The sequence below is a fragment of the Equus caballus genome, chromosome 1 (assembly GCF_041296265.1).
Source record: "Equus caballus isolate H_3958 breed thoroughbred chromosome 1, TB-T2T, whole genome shotgun sequence".
Lineage (NCBI taxonomy): Eukaryota > Metazoa > Chordata > Mammalia > Perissodactyla > Equidae > Equus > Equus caballus.
In genome coordinates this window covers 131,081,404-131,104,028 of record NC_091684.1, presented here as the reverse complement: position 1 = coordinate 131,104,028, position 22,625 = coordinate 131,081,404, and the positions used below count along the sequence as shown (strand labels likewise).

Sequence of the window (22,625 nt, the reverse complement as noted above, 5' to 3'; positions counted from 1 at the left end):
GCACTGGCCACCTCCTCTTGGGGTCCCCTTTCCCCCCACGCACCCTCCCCATGTGCCAGGAGGTGGCCCCTCCCTTCCCGGCTCTCAGCATAGCCCTGCTGGATTAGGCTGCCCAGGAACTGAGTTTCCCCATTAGCAGCTCACACCTTAAGCCATTATCAGCCATTCACACCTCAGCAGGGATTGGATTAGCCCTAGAAAGCCAGAACGGAGTGTCTTTAAAAGGAGTCCAGGGACCTGGTCAGGATTTGGGGTAGGAGGGAAGCAATTAGGAGTCCCTGGATGCTCTCCTATGGACCAGGCTACAAGTCCTCCCACCCTGAACGCCTTTGTTCATACTGTTCCCTCTGTGGAAAATGCCCTTCCCCAGCCCCTTACTTGGCCTTTGGAAATGTGTCTGTATTTCAGTGACACCTCTTCCTCCTCTGTGCAGCGGCTATAAAGAGCCCGGACTGGGAGTGGAGAGCCTTTCTAGGAGCTGGCCCAGCAGTCTTTTGACAGGCTTTCTCTGCCCCAGGCTGGGCCTGGGGATGCTGAGCTGTATCAGCCCCAGCGCTGCATTGGGGGCCCTTAATCTGGGGGACACAGAAGGGGAGTCAGAGAGTGATGGTAAACATACCTGCAGTGCTCGGGAGGCGGGTGACCCACAGCAGGGCGATCCCCCTCCCTGGGGGCTTGAGAGGAGCTGCTTGGAGGAAGAGACCCTTGAGCTGGGTTCTGAAGGCCAAGTAGGAGAGTTCCATGTGCAGGGTGGATGGTCGGCCATTGCTGTGGGAAAAAGGCCCGGGCCAGGGCGACCATCTGGGGCTCTCTGGACAGGCCTCCATCCACCCCCATGTCACCCTACTCCCAGCCACGTGGCATGGCTACCTCTGAGCTTGTACTGTTCCCGCCAAAGGGCTTTATCATTTCATGAAATGGATCCAGTGGCTTGGGGCCCTGGAGCTGAAGGAAAAGAAGGGGCCTCAGACAGGCAAGGACTTGGGGACAGGGCAAGTCACAAGGAATCCAGACCTGGCCTCGCCTCTGTTCTTTGGTGACCTGGTATGAGTCCCTTCACCCTTCTGAGTGATCAGGCCCATCTCGTGGGATGGCACTGAGGACAGGATGCGTTAACAGGCCCAGGGCCCTGGACACATGGTAGAAAATGGTGGCAGAGTCTGCAGGGCACCTTCTCGCTCTGTTGTTCCCCGACTGCTGCCACCCTCACCGGGCCCTAGCCCACGTACTCATCTTTCTCCTCTGCTTTCCCTGCCTCTCTCTCCCCTCCCTTTCGCTCCTGTTTCAGCTGCTAGGCACCTCTTTCTCTCTATCTGTCATCTTTCCTTCGCCTGCTCTCCTAGTCATTTTTTGCTGGTGGAGCTGGGCAGGGCCCTAGGCAGACATTCTGAAGCCCTCAGCCCTCAGGTCTGCCATCCCTCCTCACTCCCTTCTGCCGCAGACCCTGTCACAGGAACATAGGGCGTTGGGACGAGATGAGATGGTGCCTACCTGCCTCATTTCCCAGCAAGGAAACAGCCCTGCACAGTTGCCCGGGTCACACACAGCCAGGCTGAGAACCCAGAGGCCCTGGTGTCCAGAAGGCCCCAGGCCCTAGCAGTGGCAGCAGCCACCTCTGCCAGGGATCGCATGCCTGTGTGTGCTGGGGATCCCTGTGGTCCCTGGGGAACACTGAGTGGGTACACCATGAAATATTGATACCATAAACCGAAAATAACTGAACTTTCCATCCTGTGCTGCAGCCGACTCCAAATTAGGTGAGATTTCAGCATAGATGGCGGCAGCAGGCACAGGGGAAGGGTATGGTGGAAAAACACTATAAAAGTCAGTGTGTTTGACATACCGTTTTCTGACAGTTAGGGAAAGGCTTTTGTCAGGTTGGGGGGTAGGGTGCCTACATGCAGCTCTCTAAGGCCTTCCCTTGGGCCTGGGGACCCTACCCAGCACCCTTCTACCCGGCGGGCCCCTCCCCTGGGCTGGCCTGTGTGTTTGAGAGAAGTCCTGCTTCAAACCGGGTGGCTCTTGGGGCAGGCAGCCTGACCAGGGCAGAGACCTGCCGCCTCCAGCCTTGTGCCTAGGCCTAGGGGCAGAGGAATTCCCTTTTGGAATCCTCAGTTTTTCTCATCGGTAAATGGGTAAGAAATACCTCTTTTTAAGGCTGGTGTGAGGGTTTCTGAGACTATGTGTGAAGTCTAAAACCTGGCCCTTACTAGGTGCACTGCAAATGTTAGTCTCACCCCTTTTCCAAGTGCAGGTGTGCAACTAGCCTGTGTGGGCTGGGTTCTGTGCATGGGGAGACACGCCCCTACCTCCAGGGGCCTCCAGAAGCTGTGTCAGGAGATAGAATGACCCCTGACCTCCCTCAGTGGTTCTCCAAGTCCACCCATGGGTGATCCCAAGCCCCTGCTGTCTCCACCAGTCATCCTATCTAACCCTGAGCCCCAGGGGGGGAGCCCCAGTGTGAAGCCCCAATCTGGGATGCCAACTCAAATAGATCCTTCCACCCCTGGTGGAACTGCACTTTAGGGCCTGAGCCCCCACGCCCCTTCATTCCCTAGCCAGGTTTGAGGATGTTGACTTTCCTGCTGGAGAAAGTCAAGCTTCTTTGTGGGTTCCCTCAGGGACCCTGGGATCCAGCCCCTTACTGCCCCATGGGGGAAATAGATCAGAGAAGGCAGGCATTGCCCAAGGTCACGCAGTGGAGTGGCCAAAGGGAAGTGCAGGTGGTGGTGTGGGGAGTAACTGAGTCAGGCCATACCTGCCCCGGGGCAGGAGTGAGGGTGTGCTGGGGCCGCGCCGCTGCAGCGCAGGTCTGCTGGCTCTGGGACTGGAGGATGCAGGCTGCTGTAGAGTCTGTGCATCGTGCCCTGAGCACGGCTCCCCTCTGCCTGCCCGCCTGCCTGCCTTCCATGGTTATTGCCTTTGTATTTATTGGTGCAATTTTTAAACTCTTGCCCTTGTGGGAAGCCCTTCAGGGGGCAAGGATCCAAAATAAAACACTGATTAAAATGCATAAAACACTTCTCCTTGGCCGCTGCAGGAGGAACCAGTGGGATCAACGGGGCCAGGAGGGCAGGGGCAGCACATCACCCCCTCAGCAGTTTCCGGGACCCCCTCACACACAACCCTGCCAGCATCCCTGGGAGTGTTAGGAGAGTAGGTCCAGCGTGCTGTGCTCCTGCTATGCCACCTTGGGCATGCATCTGAGCCTCCTCGGCCATAGTTTCCCCACCTTTCAGGGCAGCCACATGTAAGAGGTGAGAGACAGGCATTGGGAGGATGGCCCTTCTGGAGCCATCCTGGTCCTGTGGAGTCTGGCCTGCTGCTCTGTGGCTCTGACTGCCAGGCCTGGGGCTGGCAGCCACACAGGGCAATGCCGACCCTTCTTCCATCACCGTATCTGAATTCTCCAGGTCTCTCATTGCTCAGAGGGCCTGCTGCAGGGTTAGCCCCATCAGAGGGGCTTCAACCCCTGCACAAACCCACGCACACATGCTTCCTTGCAAAGAACATCTGCTGGGTCTGTTCTGTGCCACACCTCGGTCTGAGGCTGCAGACACAGCGTCTGCCCTCAGGTATGTTTGTCTCACCTACTCTACCAGGTGAGACAAACACACCCATGCCTGTTTGACCCAGGGTTAAACATACACCACAGGAGATGCACCATATGCTGAGGCTTTGGAGCATGTTTTCCTCTTTGCTCAGGTCGCTAGGAAGCTCTCACCTCTAGTCATTATGCAGGACTTTGTGGCATTCTTTCTTGACTGGTTTGCCTTCTTTAGCTTTATCTTTTTATCATCTTATAGCATAATTTTTCTGTCAGTTGGCTCAAGTCATTTTTAGAATGAGGTGTGCCATATGTCAGTTACATAATGTCAGTACTAATGACTGTAAGGTGCTTCAGTGTTAGGGGCAAGAGATGACTTCTCACTGAATAGGTCAAGAATGGCTTCATGGAAGAGGTGGCCTTTGGGGTGGAAAGTCACAAAGGCTGCTGGGGCAGGAGGCTGGGAGAGTCCTCCAAAAGGAGATGGCTTAGAGGCAGGAATGTTCAGGACAAGGTGGGGATACCTGGTGGCAATCCTGGGGTGATTGGTGGGGGAGGAGGTAGATGGGTAGGTTGAGGCAAGGGGGTAGACTCTTCGAAGGCTAGATTCATGTCTGTGTGAGGGCCTTACCAACATCTCAGGGTGGCCTGTGCCCTCACCATCCCCTCCTTCCTTAGCCCCCCCTCCAGCAGCCCCCACCCCGCCCACCAGCCCAGCCCTGAGCTGGGTGCTAAAAGTCCTATTTACCTCCCCAGGCCCCAGCCTCACACCCACTCCGGCCCCAGCTGCTGGCTCAATTACTTATCGATCGCCTGTCAGGATGTCTGCTTTTCTGGTGGGTCACTGGAGCATGTGTGACTGTGGAAAATGGCCTGGTAGGGATGGTTGGGGAAGGCGAAACCACAGAAGAGTCTGGAGAGAGGATAAGAGAGGCTGAGGGGAGGGAGACGGACAGAGCCCTTGGGGATAACAAAGTCTTGCAGATTCCATCATATGTCAGTGACACCCAGAGCCCTCTCTGGTTAATCAGTCACTTAGTTGATCAACAACCAGGGAGTCCCTGTCAGTTGAGACCACCAGAGTATTGGAAAGTATGTGGTGTCACTGGAGTCTGACAGACGAGAGCTCTGGTCCCATATCTGCCCCCTCTACTGGCTGGGTGTCCTTGGCAGTCACAATCTCTCTAAGCCCCAAGTTGCCTTAAGGGTTGAAATGTAGATGACAAGACCTGTGGCCTTGAAAGCAGAGGCTGTGTGCAGGTGTGGGGAGGGACTGGGAGGGGTGGGAGGAGGGCCTGAGCTGGGGCGGAGAGGTGGGACCCTCCCTTCCTGCAACAAGCCCACTTGAGGCTGTGAGTGTGGGCTGTGTGGACAGGCGGCAGAGCCCCGAGGGCACCAGGTTGGGATGGAGAAGCAGGCATGGGTCTTTACCCCACCAGCAGCCGCAGGGCTACAGCTCAACTCCCAAACACCATCTGGTCCAGGTCCTGGAGTTTGGAGGAGTCCAGACTAGCCTTCCTAACCACACACCAACCCTGCCAGGCCAGTTTCCCACAGGGTGGAACAAGGATGGAACAGAGGAGAAAGGAGGAGGTGGGGAGTCAGTCTGGACACAAGTGGGAACAAGTGGCCTCTGAACACCGGCTGGGAGAGAGTAGTGGGCTAACTCCTGCACACTCCCTTCACTCCAGCCTGGACCCAAGCTTGGTCGCCCTCCCAGCACCGTCTCCCGTGTCATCACGACCCAAGTCCCGCATGCTCCCCAGCGCCCAGCTGGAACAAGCCTCACATCCTCGTCCTCAGTGCTGCGCTGTGCTGCCCTGGGCTGTGGGAGTCTGACTGCCCATCCCCCAGGCAGCTGCATAAACCCTGGACTAGGAGGAGGTGACTGAGCCCTGAGAGACAGATGGGGGAAGGCTGGGAGGTCTTTGGAGGGGAGCACACTTCCTACTGGGGATCAGAAAAAGCTTCTTGGAGGAGCGGACATTAAATTAGGCCCTGAACATGGGATTTCAACTGGCAGGGGAAGGGGCATTCCAGGAGGAAAGAACTACAGAAGCCAAGGCCGGGAATCTGGAATACTTGTTCCCTGAGTCCTGAGCTCAGGAGCCTGGGTGGGTCACTGTGGGGACCCAGAGGAAGGTGAGAGTCAAAGAGATTCCACAGGGAGGCATCAGGACTGGTCCCGCTTTCTAGATCAGGGTTGCCCTCCCCTGATCTAGAAAACCCATCAAGGGGCAGATTCATAACCCTGACAGGTACCACTGGGTTTGCTGATTGCCCAGGACCCTTGGGTTGCGGGCTCAACTGCAGTGTTGGCGGGGAGGTGGCCTTGGTGTCTGTGCCCAGGGAAGCCCAGGCTAAAGGCTGAGGGGAGGCCCTCAGCAGCCTCAGAAGCCGTTGCCTGGCAGGCTGGGGACCAGACATGCTCCTCTGCTGGCTGTTCCTAGAGGCCTCAGCCTTTGAGCCCCTTTGATGCCTCTGTGAGCCCCGAGGGCAGCTCAGCAGGTCTGGCTTCACCCCTGGTGAGTGCCAGGGGAAGCTGAGGCTCAGGTTGTGGGGTAGGGTGCAGTGTGCATGCCTAGAAAGTGCCTGTAAAGCGTAAAATGCAGCCTGGCTGCCAAGGGTAGTCTCCTCTGAGGTGACCCTGCCCTTTCCACGAACCCTCTCGATCCTTCAGGAGGGCTCCAGGCAGGGTAAGGGGTAAGGAGGAAGCAGCATGGGGTGGCAGGAGGGCCTCTGGCCTGGGTATCTGGACCTCACTGGGGGGTCCCAGGCAGGAGTCATATGCCAGTCTGGACGCCTGCCTCTCTATCTGTGTCAAGGACATCCTGATGGGACAGGAGGGTGTGGGAGCACAGAGGGCTCGGGGTGGGGTCCAGTCAAATACTGTCCTCTAACACTCCCTCTGTCCTGTGCTTGCTCCCGGCTGCAGGTGAGCGAGAGGATGCTGGCGGGGGGCGCAAGGAGCATGCCCAGCCCCCTCCTGGCCTGCTGGCAGCCCATCCTCCTGCTGGTGCTGGGCTCGGTGCTGTCAGGCTCAGCCACAGGCTGCCCACCCCGCTGTGAGTGCTCCGCCCAGGACCGTGCTGTGCTCTGCCACCGCAAGCGCTTTGTGGCAGTGCCCGAGGGCATCCCCACAGAGACCCGCCTGCTGGACCTGGGCAAGAACCGCATCAAAACACTCAACCAGGACGAGTTTGCCAGCTTCCCACACCTGGAGGAGCTGGAGCTCAACGAGAACATCGTGAGCGCCGTGGAGCCTGGCGCCTTCAACAATCTCTTCAACCTCCGGACTCTGGGGCTCCGCAGCAATCGCCTGAAGCTCATCCCCCTGGGTGTCTTCACCGGCCTCAGCAACCTGACCAAGCTGGACATCAGCGAGAACAAGATCGTCATCCTGCTGGACTACATGTTCCAGGACCTGTACAACCTCAAATCGCTGGAGGTCGGTGACAATGACCTCGTCTACATTTCCCACCGAGCCTTCAGCGGCCTCAACAGCCTGGAGCAGCTGACGCTGGAGAAATGCAACCTGACCTCCATCCCCACAGAGGCGCTGTCCCACCTGCACGGTCTCATCGTCCTGAGGCTCCGGCACCTCAACATCAACGCCATCCGGGACTATTCCTTCAAGAGGCTGTACCGCCTCAAGGTCTTGGAGATCTCTCACTGGCCCTACTTGGACACCATGACACCCAACTGCCTCTATGGCCTCAACCTAACGTCCCTGTCCATCACACACTGCAATCTGACTGCTGTGCCCTACCTGGCCGTGCGCCACCTGGTCTATCTCCGCTTCCTCAATCTCTCCTACAACCCCATCAGCACCATTGAGGGCTCCATGTTGCATGAGCTGCTACGGCTGCAGGAGATCCAGCTGGTGGGTGGGCAGCTGGCCGTGGTGGAGCCCTATGCCTTCCGCGGCCTAAACTATCTGCGTGTACTCAACGTCTCTGGCAACCAGCTGACCACACTGGAGGAGTCGGCCTTCCACTCGGTGGGCAACCTGGAGACACTCATCCTGGACTCCAACCCACTGGCCTGTGACTGCCGGCTCCTGTGGGTGTTCCGGCGCCGCTGGCGGCTCAACTTCAACCGGCAGCAGCCCACATGTGCCACACCCGAGTTCGTCCAGGGCAAGGAGTTCAAGGACTTCCCTGATGTGCTCCTGCCCAACTACTTCACCTGCCGCCGCGCCCGCATCCGGGACCGCAAGGCCCAGCAGGTGTTTGTGGATGAGGGCCACACGGTGCAGTTTGTGTGCCGGGCAGATGGTGACCCGCCGCCTGCCATCCTCTGGCTCTCACCCCGCAAGCACCTGGTCTCAGCCAAGAGCAACGGGCGGCTCACGGTCTTTCCCGATGGCACGCTGGAGGTGCGCTATGCCCAGGTACAGGACAATGGCACGTACCTGTGCATCGCAGCCAACGCAGGCGGCAACGACTCCATGCCTGCCCACCTGCATGTGCGCAGCTACTCGCCCGACTGGCCCCATCAGCCCAACAAGACCTTCGCCTTTATCTCCAACCAGCCAGGCGAGGGAGAGGCCAACAGCACCCGTGCCACCGTGCCTTTCCCCTTCGACATCAAGACCCTCATCATCGCCACCACCATGGGCTTCATCTCTTTCCTGGGCGTCGTCCTCTTCTGCCTGGTGCTGCTCTTTCTTTGGAGCCGGGGCAAGGGCAACACGAAGCACAACATTGAGATCGAATATGTGCCCCGCAAGTCAGACGCAGGCATTAGCTCCACTGACGCACCCCGCAAGTTCAACATGAAGATGATATGAGGACAGGGCGGGGGGCAGGGACCCGCAGGCGCGCCGGGCAGGGGAAGGGGCCTGCCCACCATCCGCTTGCTCCTCAGTCCTCCCCACCTCGTGCCCCTCCACAGACTATTTTTCTCCCTCTCACCCCCATCCCCTGCTGCCCCCTGCTGGCCCTCGCCACCCGCCCTCTTTCTACCAGGACCTCAGAAGTCCAGGCCTGGGGACCCCACTTGCACAGGGGCACGCATTGACAGACTGGAGTCGGAAGCTGACCAACCGACCTGCAGCACAGTGAATAATTCAATAAAAAAAGTTACGAACTTCCTCTGTAACTTGAATTTCAATAATTATGGATTTTTATGAAAACTTGAAATAATAAAAAGAGAAAAAAACTATTTCCTCTAGCTAGTCGGAATGCAAACTTTTGACGTCCTGATTGCTCCAGGGCCCTCTTCCAACTCAGTTTCTTGTTTTCTCTTCTTTCTCCTCCTCTTCCTCCTTTCTCTTCTCTTCCCTATGGGGAGGGATCACTCAGGAAAACAGGAAAGGAGGTTCCAGCCCCAGCCACCCATGCACCCTGCCAGGGCAGCTGCCCAGAGCAGGCGGGTGGCAGGTGTGGGCCCAGCTCTGGGCTGGCTGTTTTCAGGGAGCAGGTGGAGGGGACAAGGCTCCCCGATGGGGGTAGGGGCTGTCTGCAGAGCTGCCAGGCAGCAGTACTGCCAGGGGTTGGGGGGCCTGGCTCGGGTGTGGCTGAGACTCTGGACAGGGGCTGGGGTCCTCCCAGAGGGCAGCACAGTCAGTGGAGAGAGCCAGGGCAGGAGGTGGGACTGAGGCCTACCTTCTGGTCCCAGCTCTGCCACTGACTTGTTATGTGGCCTCGAACAGGTCATTGGCCCTCTCTGGCCCTCAGTCTCCACATCTGTACAAATGGAAACGTTACTCCCCGCCCTGCCTACCTCACAGGGCTGTTGTGAGGAATTGATGAGATGATGTATGTGAAACACTCTGTAACCTGTAAAGCGCTGTGCACATGTGTGGGTGACTGTTCTCATTATGGTCATTATTATCTCACTGTCGGTGGCGGGGTTCCTGAAGGGATCTCTGTGGGGTCAGGGTTGGGGGCATGCCAGGGCGGGGCTGGCTCCAGGGACTTCCAAAGGCTCCTCCCTGGGACAGTGGCCAAAAGCACTGGTTGGGTGGACAAGGCTCGAGACCCACAGGGAAGTCCTGAGGCCCATGAGCATCATGGCTTCTAACCACCTCTGGTCTGGGGTCCCCCCAGGCAGAAGCACCTGCAGCTTTTGCATGGACCTATGCAGGCATTCGGAACCCCAGCTCTCTCCAAGCCTTCTTCCCACAAGCATTTATTGAGGGCCTAGTGTATGCTATTTCCCATGTAGAGGCCCAGTCTTTGGGGCTGGGGAGGCAGTTCTGGGGCCACTCTTGGGACTGCCCAGGCCCAGGTCAGCACCCCAGCTTTGCCCATCTTCCACCAGGCCATGCTCTGAGCCTACCTTGGTCTTTGAAGGGTTTTTGTTTGGGTGCTGGGATCCACTGGCACATGGGCTGACGAGGAGGATCAGGCAGCAGCCCCCGGCCCTGCCCATTCACACGAAACCTAGACGCTCCAAACTCGACCCTGGAAAGGGATGCCCGGACGACAGAAGTGCAAAGAGCCAGACTGTCACTTCCCCAGAATCTGAGGGCCCTGCCTCAGGAAGCTGGGCGGGAGCTGGGCCAGCAGCCACGTGCTCAGCCGGCCTCTGTTGGGCGGGGAGGGCACCAGGTCAGGGAGGCCTGACTTCCTCCAGTTTCCTCCTCCTCCTCGGGACTCCTTGCATTCCGCCCCACGGGGGGCCCAGGCTGACCCTGCTGCCCATAACCCCCAGGCTAAGGGGAATCCAGGGATGCAGGAACCCAGGGGCACAGACATAAGTGAACTCGAGGGGGGAGGAAGACGGAAGTCAGCCCTCAGCAACAAGAAACTTCCAGAATGCAGCTCCTCTAATCAGGGCTCTTCCTGGGGCTCACCCCCACCCTGCTGGCATGAACTAGGTAGCTGCATGCTTAGCGCCTTCTAAACCGAGCCTCTGGTGCCATGGCATGGTGAGCAGGGTCCGGCATGGAGTTGGCACTCCTGTCACTCATGTGTGCATTCATCCACTCAATCTGCAGATGTGCTGAGCCCGCTCTGCTCTGGCTTCCTGCTGATGCAGTTTGTAGCCAACAGCTGGGCTAGAATGCCCTTGCCCACGCCTCCCACCCCTACCCAGGACTGTCCCTGGTTCTGGGGAAGCCGCAACCCCTCTGAACCATGGATTTATCTCGGGGAGGAAAGAGGGTCCTCTCCCCACAGGATACTGGAATGTTGGTGTGGAAAAGGTTGATGGTCCCTGGGAGCAGACCGGATTAGTGATAACAAAGCTCTGACGTTTGAGGTCAGGTTTGAGTTTGAGGTCCTGTTCTAGTACTTACTAGCTGTTTGGGATTGTTACTCAACTCCCCTGAGCCTCAGTCTTCTCATCTGTAACTTAAAGATGATCTTACTACTTCTGGTTGTTAGGAGGTTAAATGAAGGAGTACAGGTATATTTGTTGACTGGTGAAGTGCCTGGCACTCAGAAAGCCCTCTACCAATGATGGTGGTGATGATTATTGTTGAGTCCAACTCTGGTACAGATGCAGAGACTGAGGACCAGAGAGGGTGGTCGCTTATCCAAAGTCAAACAGCTTCTAAGTGACAGGACCAGGGCCTGGAAGTTCAAGATTCTCAGAGCCTCGGACTTCTAGGCCTGACTTGGGGCTTCTCAGAGACAGGCCAGGGGATCCCCACCTAGCAGAAGACCACTTTGGGGAGCACAGGGGCAGGGAGAGGAGTCCTTGGGTATGGGGGTGGCCTGTACACAACAAGATAGTGATATCACGTGACACTTCAAGAACCCAACAGGCCTGCTCATCTCGGGAGAGAGCAGAGCACAGTCTCTCCATCGTCCAGCCCTAGATGCCCTGGTCAGCACTGTCCTCCACGGAGGCAGCCCATGGGATGGTTACTTAACCCCTCTAGAATGCCTGGATCCCTGGGGCTTCCTGAGATGCAGGTGAGAGCAGGGAGTTCAAGGGGCCAAATTTATTCCTGGCTACTGGAAGGGAACTGGACCCCTGAGGAAACTCAAGGACACAGGAAACTTGTGAGGTTGTTTCCAGAAGAAGAGAGTCAGTTAGGGGGAATGTGAGCACTCAGAGTCAGGGCTGGGTTGGCCCACACAAAGGAGCCTGGGACGGGGAGCCAGGCAGCCTGGGTTTTAGTACTGCCCCTTCCCAGCTGCGGGAGCTCCATCTGTAGAAGGTGGTAATGAACTAACTGCTAAGAGACCTGCCAGGCCTCAGGGGGCATTAGTGTACAAAGTCAGGCTGGAGAGCTCCTTTCCCCACAGCCTAACAGCCTCTAACGGGGAAAGAGGAGGAGCAGATGCCGGCCCCACTGCCTGGCACAGGTGCAGCTGGGGCCTGAACCCAGAGGTGCTCTGGGCAGCCAAAGCCTTTCTGGGCCACCCACATTCCACACTGTCTCAGTGGCCTCAGACCCAGTGGGGTTGTAGAGTCAGGATGTCCTGCCACCTCAAGCCCTGCGGGGAACTGGCTGCTCTGCTCACCTTTCAGCCTGGATCCAAGCTATTGGGGAAAAGGCAGGATACCGAATCCTGAGAGTCTGGCCTGCTTTCCGGGAGACCAAACCAGAGGCAGCCTCCAGGCGTGCTCCTCCATGAGACTGCACGCCTTAAAGAGAAAAGGCGATAAGACTGGGAGCCTACTCTGGACAACAAGTGACTCAGCCAAGGATGGCACCCAGGAGGGTGAGTATTAGAGGAAGAGCAAGCACTAGGATTCCCCTGGTTTATTCCTCACAAGTGAGAATCTGAGGCTCAGAGAAGGGAAGTAACCCACCCAAAGTCACACAGCAGAGTGGTGCATGGGGCCTGGACTTGGAGTCAGGCAAACCTTGGTCCAAATCCCATCTGAAATATGGCACCTGTTTGGTGTGCAATAATGACTGCTATTATTAGCATGACATCATTATGGACAAGCAGGGGATGGTGGTTGACCTCAGGAACTAGGAGGGAAAGGGACTGTATGGGGGACACAATGGGGATCCAAAAAAGCTGGACTCCAATGGGGTTGGGGTAGAAACCAAACCCGGTTATGCCCTCTGATTCACCACTGCAGGCCTCGGGGCTGTGTGGGGAGGAAAGGAGCAGACTCAAGGCCATCACCCCTGCCTGCCCAGGACAGAGTGGCCATGCCCTGGGGACCTGGAGGACAAGGCCACAACCTGTGTGTGTTGGGGGAATGGAGGTCATGGGGAGCAAGAGAGAAGGGGTCAGAGGAGCAGTGTAGACCCTGGCTGGTACTGGTAGTCCTGGGGACTTTGAGCCTTCCAGGGCCAGAAGTCAGGGTTCACGAGGTACAGGGAGCTGGGACAGCACAGACCAGCTGGAGCTAAGTGATTTATTGGGGCCCTCACAGAACCTGGTTCCATGGTCTATCATCTCTCCTCTCCCCAAGTTGGTGTCCTCCAATAACATGACAGCCTGCTCAGGGCTGGAAGTCACCCCCAGCTCCCCTTCCAAGCCCCAACTCCAGCCCCAACTCACAGTCAGGCTTGCTAGCGTAGTTGATCTCTTCATTCCTAGTCTCCAGAGAAAAAGTATCTGACTGGCCACCTGTCAGCCAATGGACTGGCTGCCTCTGAGTCCGGTGCTCATATCCTTGTCCAATCAGCCGAGGCCAAGGAGCGCCTAATCCAAGCCAAGTTTGGGTGAAGCTGATGCAGAAAGGGCTCAGGGACTATATCAGTTATCTATTGCTGCATGACAACCACGCCAAAACTTAGTGGTTTAAAACAACAACAGCAGCCGTTTATTCTTAGTTTTGCAGCTTGGACAGGGCTTGGTAAGGACAGTTCATCTCTGCTCTCCATGGTGTCTACTGGGGAGACTTGACTGGAGCTGAAAAGTCCAAGGTGGCTTCTGGCCACGTCTGTCACCTGAGCTGGGGACACCGGAAGGCCTGGAGGCCAGCTGGTTTCTCGGGTTCCAGATGGACTCTCCAACAGACAGCTAGCCTTCTTTATGGTGGCTCAGTGCTCCAAGACAGTGAAAATGCAAGCTGCAGGGTCTTTTGAGGAAAGAAGTCCATGTGGGCCAGGAGGCCCCATAGCTTCACATTCATTGCATTCTATTGCTCAAGGCAAGTCACAGGACCCCCTAGATTCAAGGGGAGGGAGGACAGACCCCAGCTCTTGGTTGGAGGAGCTGCAAAGTCTCATAGCAAAAGGGCACGCAGGATGTGAGTCGGGGCAGCCACCTTTGGAAGTAACCCCCCACAGGGACCTCTGAAGTGCCCTTTCCTTTTACGAACCACTCATTGGTGCACAGGCCTCTATGGTTGACCCAGGAGTAGGGGACTTAGAGAGTGATGGTGACCGGCCTACTGATAGATCCACAGCTGGTAAGTAAAGACCCAGGACTTGAATCCAACTTTGCAGGCTCTGGGGCAGTGTCCTTTCGAGCAGAAGCAGGAGGCAGGGGGCACTGGGATATTAGAACAATAATAATAATAGCTACTGCTTATCAAGGGCTGGGCCAGACACCTGGCCAGACATTTGGCTCACATTCTCTTGTCTAACCTTGCCAGGAGGAGTTCTAACATGTTCCCTTTCGGATGTGAACACTGAGGCTGAGGGAAGGCAAGTAACTACCAGGGCTCACCACCAGGTAGGGACAAAGTTAGGATTCACACTCAGGGCACCAGTCCTTCACTGTTGAAAATGTACCAGACTTGTCTCTCTACTTTGCACCACTCCAGACTCAGCTTTCTCATCTGTGAAGTGGGCAGAGCCGCATCGCCTCCCGCAGCCTCCTTCCTTTGTGGGGTGGGATGAGTTGGTGGTGGACAGTGTGCTGTAGCACTGGCGCGTGAGCCCGTGGGTGGGAGTCACGATCAAAGCTTCTGCCAGTCAATACCCCCTGCTGGCTGCCAGCCCATCTAGCATCTCTCTGTGGGGCCTGGAAATCAGAGCATGATACACAAGGCCCAGCAGCCTGTCCCGAGGACCTGGTAGTCTGGCCCTGGTACCCGCCAGGCCCCTGGGGACTGCTAGGCAGGAGTCTGAGAACAGTAGCCATGCAGCGCAGCCCTGGCTCTGACTGCCTGAGGGAGCAGATTGCTCAGCCTGTAAAGGGATTTACAGTCTCCCCATAAACCTGTTATGGCTCATCCTGCATCCCCAGCCCAGGCCCTGTCATCATGCCAGGTGACTGCTGGTATCTGGGAAGGCGAGGCTGGGGCCTTTGGGGGCCACGGAGACTGACGGACACCCCAGTGTCTCAGCCCCAGCTCCCTCCTCTCCCAATTCCTTCACACCCCAGCCCTCATGCCAACCCACGCTCAGGATGTGACCCCAGCAGGGATCAGGGCCTGGCTCTCCCTCTACCCACCACTAACTGCACCCCCACCCCCTCACTCCCGGTCTGGGCTGAGACACACCACCATGGAGATGGCCAATCCTGGGGATGGAGCAGCAGGATGTTCTGAGGAGCAGAGGAGGAGAAGGAAGCTGGAGGCGGAGGAAAGAGAAAGCCAGGCAAGAGACAGCACTAGCACGGAGTGGCCCTCCCCATGATCCACCCCTCCTGGTTCCCAGCATCCAGGGCTCAGCCAAAGGGTGGGACCAGCATGACTGTCTCCTGGTTTTGATGATGAGAAACATGGGTCTCAGAGAGGCTGAGCCATTGTGCAAGGTTGTACAGCTAAGTTGTGGCACCTCGGAAAGCACAAAATGCTCATTGTGTGCTCCCATTTTGCAGATGAGGAGGCTGAGTTTCAGAGAGGGGAAGTGACAGGTCCAAGGTCACAAAATGAGTGAGTCAGTAGTAGCACCAGCTCTGACTCGGCTGAATTGGGGGATGGCAACAGGGAGGGAACCATTGTGGCCAGTGGTCAGAAAGCCTTCCCATGGGAAACATAAGGTCAGGCTGGCCCCAGCAGGGCACCCAGCCCCAGAGGAGGCGGGCAGCTGGAGGCCCTCACTTTGCTCTCTGAGTAGCAGACATTTACATAGCTCGTTTAAAAATATGGCGTCGTAAAGAGGAGAGACACAGGCACAGTAAAGCATCGTCCCCTCCGTCGCCCCCCCCAGCCCCAGAGCCTTTTTCAGGACACTCCAAGGGCACAAAGAGTGGACCTGGCTGGGAGGGGGTATGCGGCTGCTCTTCGGCAGACCCAGAGCAGGGTCGTGCTGTCTCTCCTGGGCTCTGTCCAGCGTCCTGCCCCGGGAGGTGTCCACACTTCACTGTGTGACCTTGCACAAGTCCCCGAGCACTTCTGGGCCAGCCCTTCCCAAAGGCCTGAAAGAAGGCTGTACCAACTGGGTCTCCTCGTTCCCTCCCAGCTTCAGGGTTCACCCCAGACCTCAGGTATCCCCTGTGTCTCTCCCCTGTCCCCACACTGCTACTGAAGTGAAGGAGAGTTACAGCCTCTCTTGCACAACAACATTTACGGCCTGGCCCTCAGCCTGGGCCCATAAATCCCCCAGCCATGCTCAGTACCAACCGTGCAGTCACCTGGAACAGAGATCCGTCCGCCTGCCCCGGCCCTGGCCACCTCAGGCCACCTCTTGCCCATTCCCCCCAGCCTTCCTCAGGTGCTGCTCAGTCTGCAGCCAAGACAGGCAAAGCCCCCAGAAGCTCAGCCATCAGAGCAGCCCCCTCCACACACACACCCTGGAGGTCACCTTTCTGGAGTCTTCCTGTGTCCTCCTCAGGGAAACTGCTCATCTTCTGCCACTTGGGGTGAGCTGCAGCCCCTCTGCCTCATTTTCCCTCTCAGCTGGGGTTGGACCAGATGGGCTCCAAGAGCTTGGCTAGGCAGGACAGCCCATGAGGAGTGAGACAGAATCCTCTGCCCCGTGGTGAGTCCAGGTGGGGCCGCCAGCAGGGAAGTAGGACGGGTGGGAGGCCCTGGAGCCAGAAGCACAGAGAAGGACTTCCTGACCACTGGCTGGCCAGCAGCCAGGAGGACAGCTGTTCCTTTTCTCCTGCAGAGCAGCTGGAAAGGACAGGGACACTACGAGGTCGATGAGCCCCTGCAGTTGCCCAGAGGTAGAAGGGATTGCTGGAAGTGAGGGGTAGACGGGAGGATTGTTCTGTGGTGAGGCAAAGAGCTGGAGAGGCCAGGGCAGCCTGTGATGCATTCCCAGGTCCCAGCTTGGCTCTCCTCTGGCCCCCAGTCCTCCCCGACAAAAGAAAGCTTCCCAAACACACTTGCAGGAAGAGGAGGATGGGGTGGGGAGGTAGACAAGGGAATAACACCTGGTAAGCACCCTACAGCTGTGGAGCCCAGGGTCCCACAAGCAGTGGAAGGCTAAGAAGGTTACCATTCATGTAGAGAAAGCAGCTAGGGGCCATCAAAGGCAGGCCCCAGCTTTTCAAGGGTCCCCAGGCCCTCAGCTCCAGTTCCCCTGGGTCAAGATGAGGAAAATCTGCTTTGAAGGTTCCATCCCTGCAGCAGGGACAGAATCCCTCCCCCTGTTGGCTTTCCGGGCTCCCGTTGGAGGGAGGGCTGATGTGGGGGGGGGGGGGGGGCGGGGGGGTGGAGTGGTCTGGGGAAGCTGGGGCAGGCGTTCTGCAGAGCACCATCCCGGCAATGGGGAGCTATGGTGGGCACAGAGGAACACATTTCAGAGTCTAAGGAGGAAAGATTTGAGGTGTGGAAGCAGAGACAGAGGCAGAGTGTGCACACATGAGTATGCACACCTCTTTGCTCACACGCGCGCACACACACCCCCCTACTCCAGCGGGCACACATGTACACATGGAAGAGTTCACATTTACATAGCCTCACATATTCTCCCGCACAGACACGCAGCAATTTATGTGTCCACACACAAACATTTTCACGCGCCAATGCAAGCAAACACACCCAGTGTACACATTGGTACAGATAACAGCTGTTCACATTTGGTACACCACACTCAACACACTCACCCATGCATTCACACTAAAGTGCAGACCCACAAAACAGCCCCCTCCCGCAGCACACAGAGGTACGGACACGCGCCTCCCGGTGCACCCTGCCTGAGCCACGCCCAATCAGGCTCCGCCATCTGGATCCTCCCAGAGGTCCACGCCCGCCTGCCACCCAGCGGCCCCCTCCTTCCTAGGGTCACAGCGCACCCAGGCCAGCCCTCTGCTCAGTGCTCACGCACCCTGCACACACACATGAGCCCGCGCACACGCGCGCACACGCGGACAGCAGCCGGGAGCCTGCTTGCACCCGCGGAGCCGCGGCCGGCCAATGAAAGCGCGCCGAGCGCTGTCTCCTAGACGACCAGCCGAGCTGCCTGGCTGAGGGCTGGGAGGGGTCGGGGTGGGGCGTGGCCACGGGAACCCCCTCCCCCCATCACTCGGGACCCTTGCGCCCCCCTGGGTTCTCGCGTTTACAGGGCTAGAAGGGAGGGCTAGGCTGAGGGTGAAAGGGGTAGGGATGCCTGGGAGGCGCCCAGAAATTGAGCCCGAAGTGAATCCCGGTGGCACTAGTTCCCCTGGCTGGCCCTGGGGAGGGGGAGCATCCTGGTTAAGGGTGCCTCACGTGGCCGACCCCACGAGGTCTGTGAGGGGATCTGGCTAAAAGGCTCCAGGGGAGACTTTATGATCCAGTCTGGTCTGTCTCCAGAGGATTCTGAAGAGCTTGCATTGGCCTTTCTTTTCCTCAAATGCCCAAGCTCCTTCTCCTTCAGACCTCCCCACATGTTCTTCCCTCTGCCTGGGATGCCCCTACCCTCCTCTCCCCACCACACACTCGTATGCACACATGCTCACATCTTTTTCTGGCAACCTTCAGTTCATGGCATAGGTCACTTCCCACATAGCAGACCTTTCCTCACCGTGACCTCCTCCGCGTCCTCATTCTGAGTCGACCCCCAGTTTGGGGCGGGCCAACAATGGAACTGGGCAAGACCAAACCATGAGTGTTTGAATCACATTCAAACACAAAGCATACCAAAAGGTGGAGGCTGGTCAGAGGGGCCCGGTGCAGGGGTTTGAGAGCATGGAATCTGGAGCCAGACAACCTGGGTCTAAATCCTGGCTCTGCTGTGTACCAGCTGTGTGACTTGGGCAAGTTGCCTATGTAACTTGTGAGGATTAAATTAGATCATGCCTGCAAAGCACTTAGAACAGTATCTGGCACAGAGCAAATGACCAGTATATGTTTGCTTCTACTATTATTATTCTTATGGACTCCCTATTATATATAACGCCACCTTCCCTCCACAGCTTCCAACCACAGCCTTCATTCAGAACATTCAGGACAAGCATGGGGCCCCGGACCAGAGGCTCACAGGTGATGAGCAATGGAAGGTTTGTCCCTGGCACATAGCCATACCTGCTTCAACACCAGGTGCCGTGTCCAAGCAGGAGACTTGCTCCATCAGGGTAGAAATTAAGAGCCCATGGTCACAACCAGTCATAATTGTCTTTTATCCTATTGGATGGACAAGCTGATCTCGTTCTCTCTTTAGGAACAGTAAAAGCAAGCATGATTTCTAAGAGGCCCTGTAGCGAGGGTCTGCAGGCCTTTCCCACTCTCCAGCTCATGGCCACCTACTGCTCACTCTGGGGTGGGCTCTGGTTCTCAGCCTTGGAGAGAGCCACCACTGTTCATTCCACCCGCTCCGCCTGGAAGGAGAGGTTCTTCCCTGCCACCAAGAGAGGTCTCAGTTGCAGGAAGAGGCTTTGCTCAGGATCTTCTCACCACGTTTTCATCCCCCACTCAATTTATAGTTGCACGTTTATCCAGGATTACTTCTGCCTACAGCCATCCTGAAATCTCACCTCTGCTGTGTCTTCTTGGGGCTCCCTCCCTCCCTACTCTGGCTCCGGTCCTAGTCCAGCTCAGCTGTTACTCCCTGTCTGACCCTGGCCAATTTGGTTTCCCCTCCCAGGGTTTCAGTTTCCTCATCTCTGAAATGGATTAATATTCTTGCTCTTGAGCACTCCCTCCCTCCCATGTGTTCACTGAGCACCTACTCTCACCAGGCACCGGGCCTGGGCACTGGGGTTGTTTTGAGCAACAAAGCTGGAAAAGTTCCTGCCTTCTGGGAGCTAGAGTCTGGAGGGGGAGATAGACTCCAGCCAGCCAATCACTCAGATAATACACATTTAAAATTGTGATCAGAGATATAAGTACCAGGCATTATGAGAAGTCACACGGGATGGGATAGGAGCGGCTCTGTAGCCTGTATAACAACAGCGACGATGATGATGAGAGTAATCATAGCTCTCAGCTTCTGAGCATGCCCTATGTAGGGTCCCTTGGGCCTCTGGCTCTCTCACAGGATCTCTCTCAGTGGAGTTGTCTTCAGATGGTCCCCGCCCACCCCCATGCCCTGTCTCCACTCTGGCAGGAGGGCGAGCAGCAGCCCCTCACCCTCTTATCGCAGCAGGACCTCCACTCTGCCCTGCTTTGCATAATTGGCTTCCGGAGAGATCCACTGGAAGTGATTTGGCACATCCCGGTTTACGTCTCTGTTCCACACTAATCAGCTGGGCGCCCTGAGGCGCAGTGCTGCCCTTCGTGGAAAGAAAGATGGGATAATCACTCCCCCTTACAGGCTTGTTGAGAAGCTTGGACACAATGCCCATGGAAAGCGCCTGTCTTGTGGGATGTGCCCAGTCAGTACTGTTCTTTGCTTGGCCCCCAGGGCACATCAGCAGAGGCGCAGGGGGGTGGAGGGCTCTTGGGAAGGGGTAAGTTTTGGATTTCAGTGCTGTCCGTATCCAGCATGATTTGACTGCAAGGAACAGAAGCCCATTTACAGACGTTCTCCAACAAGGGGGTTTCTGTAAGGATGCAGTCCCAGAGACGTTCATCACAGGAAGCTTCTCCCCTCTTAGCTCAGCTTCTGGCTGCACAGTGGCTCGGGTTGCCCGTCCCTCTCTACTGAGAGAGCGGCTTCCTCTGCTGCCCAGTCAGGGGGTGCCTGACAAGCACAGCTACCCTAAGAGGGCAGCCTCAGCTCGCCTCGGCAATTCACTCAGCCTTCGTGTTCAATTCCGAATTCCCAAAAGAAACTATGATGAGCTGGAATTAGGTCAGATGTCCACCTTTGGCCCAGTCAGCTAAGGCAGATGCAGAAGATAGAGGAGGCCACCTCTTCCAGGCTATGGGAGGGATACGGTCTTAAAGTGGGAGTGAGAGTGGAGTGAAAATGGTAGCTTTCACTAGACCAGTGGTTCTCAACCCTGGCTGCACGTTGGAATCACCAGAGCAGCTTTAAAAAATACCACTACCTAACTCCCACCCCCAGAGATTCTGACTTCAACGGTCTGGGTGCTGCACGGGTAATAAGCTTTTCAAGAGTCCCCGGGTGATTCTAATATTCAGCCAAGGTACAGACCACCACTTTAAAGACTTCCTGGCGGCTGAGTCCACACTGCAAGTGTCATCCATCCCTCTAGTTTGGTCTCATTTTGGGCCTGGTGAGAGGTTCACCCTCCATGGCCAAAATCAGTGATTCCCAAGTCAGCCCCAAGGTGAGAGGAGGTCAGAATCCTGATTCCCAGGCCTGGTCCAGCCCTAATGAATCTGATATCTTGGGAGGAGCTCTGCTGATTCCTGCCACCAAGTAAGTTGAGGACACTGGGCTAAATGATCAGTTACCTACTATCCACGCTCTCGCACTCAGTCATGGGGGGAAACCAGCCCACGTGCAGTGAAAACTTCCATGTAGCAAAGGGGGAAGCAGAAATCAGCTTTGAGGCCGGCATTGCAAAGTTGTCCTCAGTAGAGGCCAACAAGTCCCCTCTGGAGAGAAGTAGGTGATGTGCGCAGGCCTGACGCCCCAGATCTCTGTGCTCGAAGAACAGAATGGACATTGATTGTTCTGCTGCTTTGTGTGAGGTGCCCCCCAACCACGTGGTGGGACTGGGAACTGCCGTCTTCTCATGGACCCCACTGCCCTAGATACCGCCCGGTCTAGGGGAGGGTATGTGACTCGAACTGGGCCAGTCCATACCCACATCTCCTTGCTGCTGTGAGTGACAAGAAATGGCACCTGTCCCAAGTGCAGCTAACCAGAGCCCTTCCCAGGGTGTTCAAACCCTTCTTTGGAACCAGAAAATACCAGTATCAGTTTTTCTCTAGAGTTGAGGCTGGGAAAGGTGAACCTGAGAGCTACCAAGAACCATGTTTCCTGTTCACACAGCATGCAGGAGAGGCAGAGGCAAGCTATGGGAAGTGTCCCTGATTCCGCTTTTCTCCGTGGTCCCTTGAGCCCAGCTCTCGGTGGGCCCCAGGTCTGGTGCCCAACAACTACGAGCACAGCATAATTAGTAGCTTCACTATGGGCCACCCACTAGCCCATTCACTCCTTCCCAGCTAATTCGACATTCTATCTGAGGATCTGTTTCTTGTCACCTCACTCCAGGGTCAGTCTCTTGTCTTAGGGTCACTTTCAGTGGATTTCTGCCCTTTTCCAAAAAAGATCCCTTTGAATGTAAGGTTACAGAGAAATTTGAACAAGTGCAATTGCAGAATGAACTACCAGGCTTCCTTGTCCCAAACTGAAAACCATCTGTCTCAGTCTGTCTCTGCCAGGAGCTAGAAGGTCTCTCACCTCTGCTTCCCTCTGCATATCTGCTCCACTCTCCTCCTCGTCTCTGCCAACCAAGCTTCACCCTCACCTATCAACATACACTTGGCTGAGCTTGACCACCCCGAGATGGCAGCCCCTGCCAGGAGCACAACAATCTCCTATCTCAGTTTCCTGCAGTGAACCTAATCTCTGTGCCCTGATTTCAAATTCCCATGAGACATCCTCTGATTGGTTGAGTTTTAGTCAGGTGACTTCAACCTGGCCCAATCAGCTGGGGCTGGGGAAGGGCTACCATAGAGAACAGGACCCACCCTTATGTACCAGCTCTTGGACACCCTCATGGCAACTTGGGGACATGAGGGAGGTTACTTTTGGATAAACTCAAATGAAGCCTCACTTTCTGCCTGAGAGCTTGTTCCTCAGCATGTCAAGAAGAGAGCTGGAGTCTCAACCACGGCATAGGCTGATTCTGCTGGCAGGGCCTAGGAGCTGGGGAGGGGGGATGGGCAGGGCTGACCAGCACCCTTACCTCAAGGCAGCAGCTGCAGGCCTGCTTTGCATCCTGTCCAGATATTTGCAGTAAATAAACATTGACGCTTTGGATATCATGTTAATTTCACAGGCGGCTGCTCTGTTGACAGTTTCCACACTCTG

General features: G+C 56.5%; 1 protein-coding gene across 14 annotated transcripts in view; it reads left to right on the top strand.

Moving 5' to 3' along the window:
* Positions 1-9,360, top strand: part of LINGO1 (leucine rich repeat and Ig domain containing 1) — a 210,176-nt gene extending 200,816 nt beyond the window's left edge. For all 14 annotated transcript variants that reach the window (XM_070268862.1, XM_070268870.1, XM_070268891.1 and 11 more), the window contains one exon: positions 6,483-9,360. In XM_070268862.1, coding sequence (XP_070124963.1) covers positions 6,495-8,339 — 1,845 coding nt within the window. In that variant the 5' untranslated portion in view covers positions 6,483-6,494 and the 3' untranslated portion in view covers positions 8,340-9,360. The remainder of the gene's footprint in view (positions 1-6,482) is intronic.
* The last annotated feature ends 13,265 nt before the right edge of the window (positions 9,361-22,625 follow it).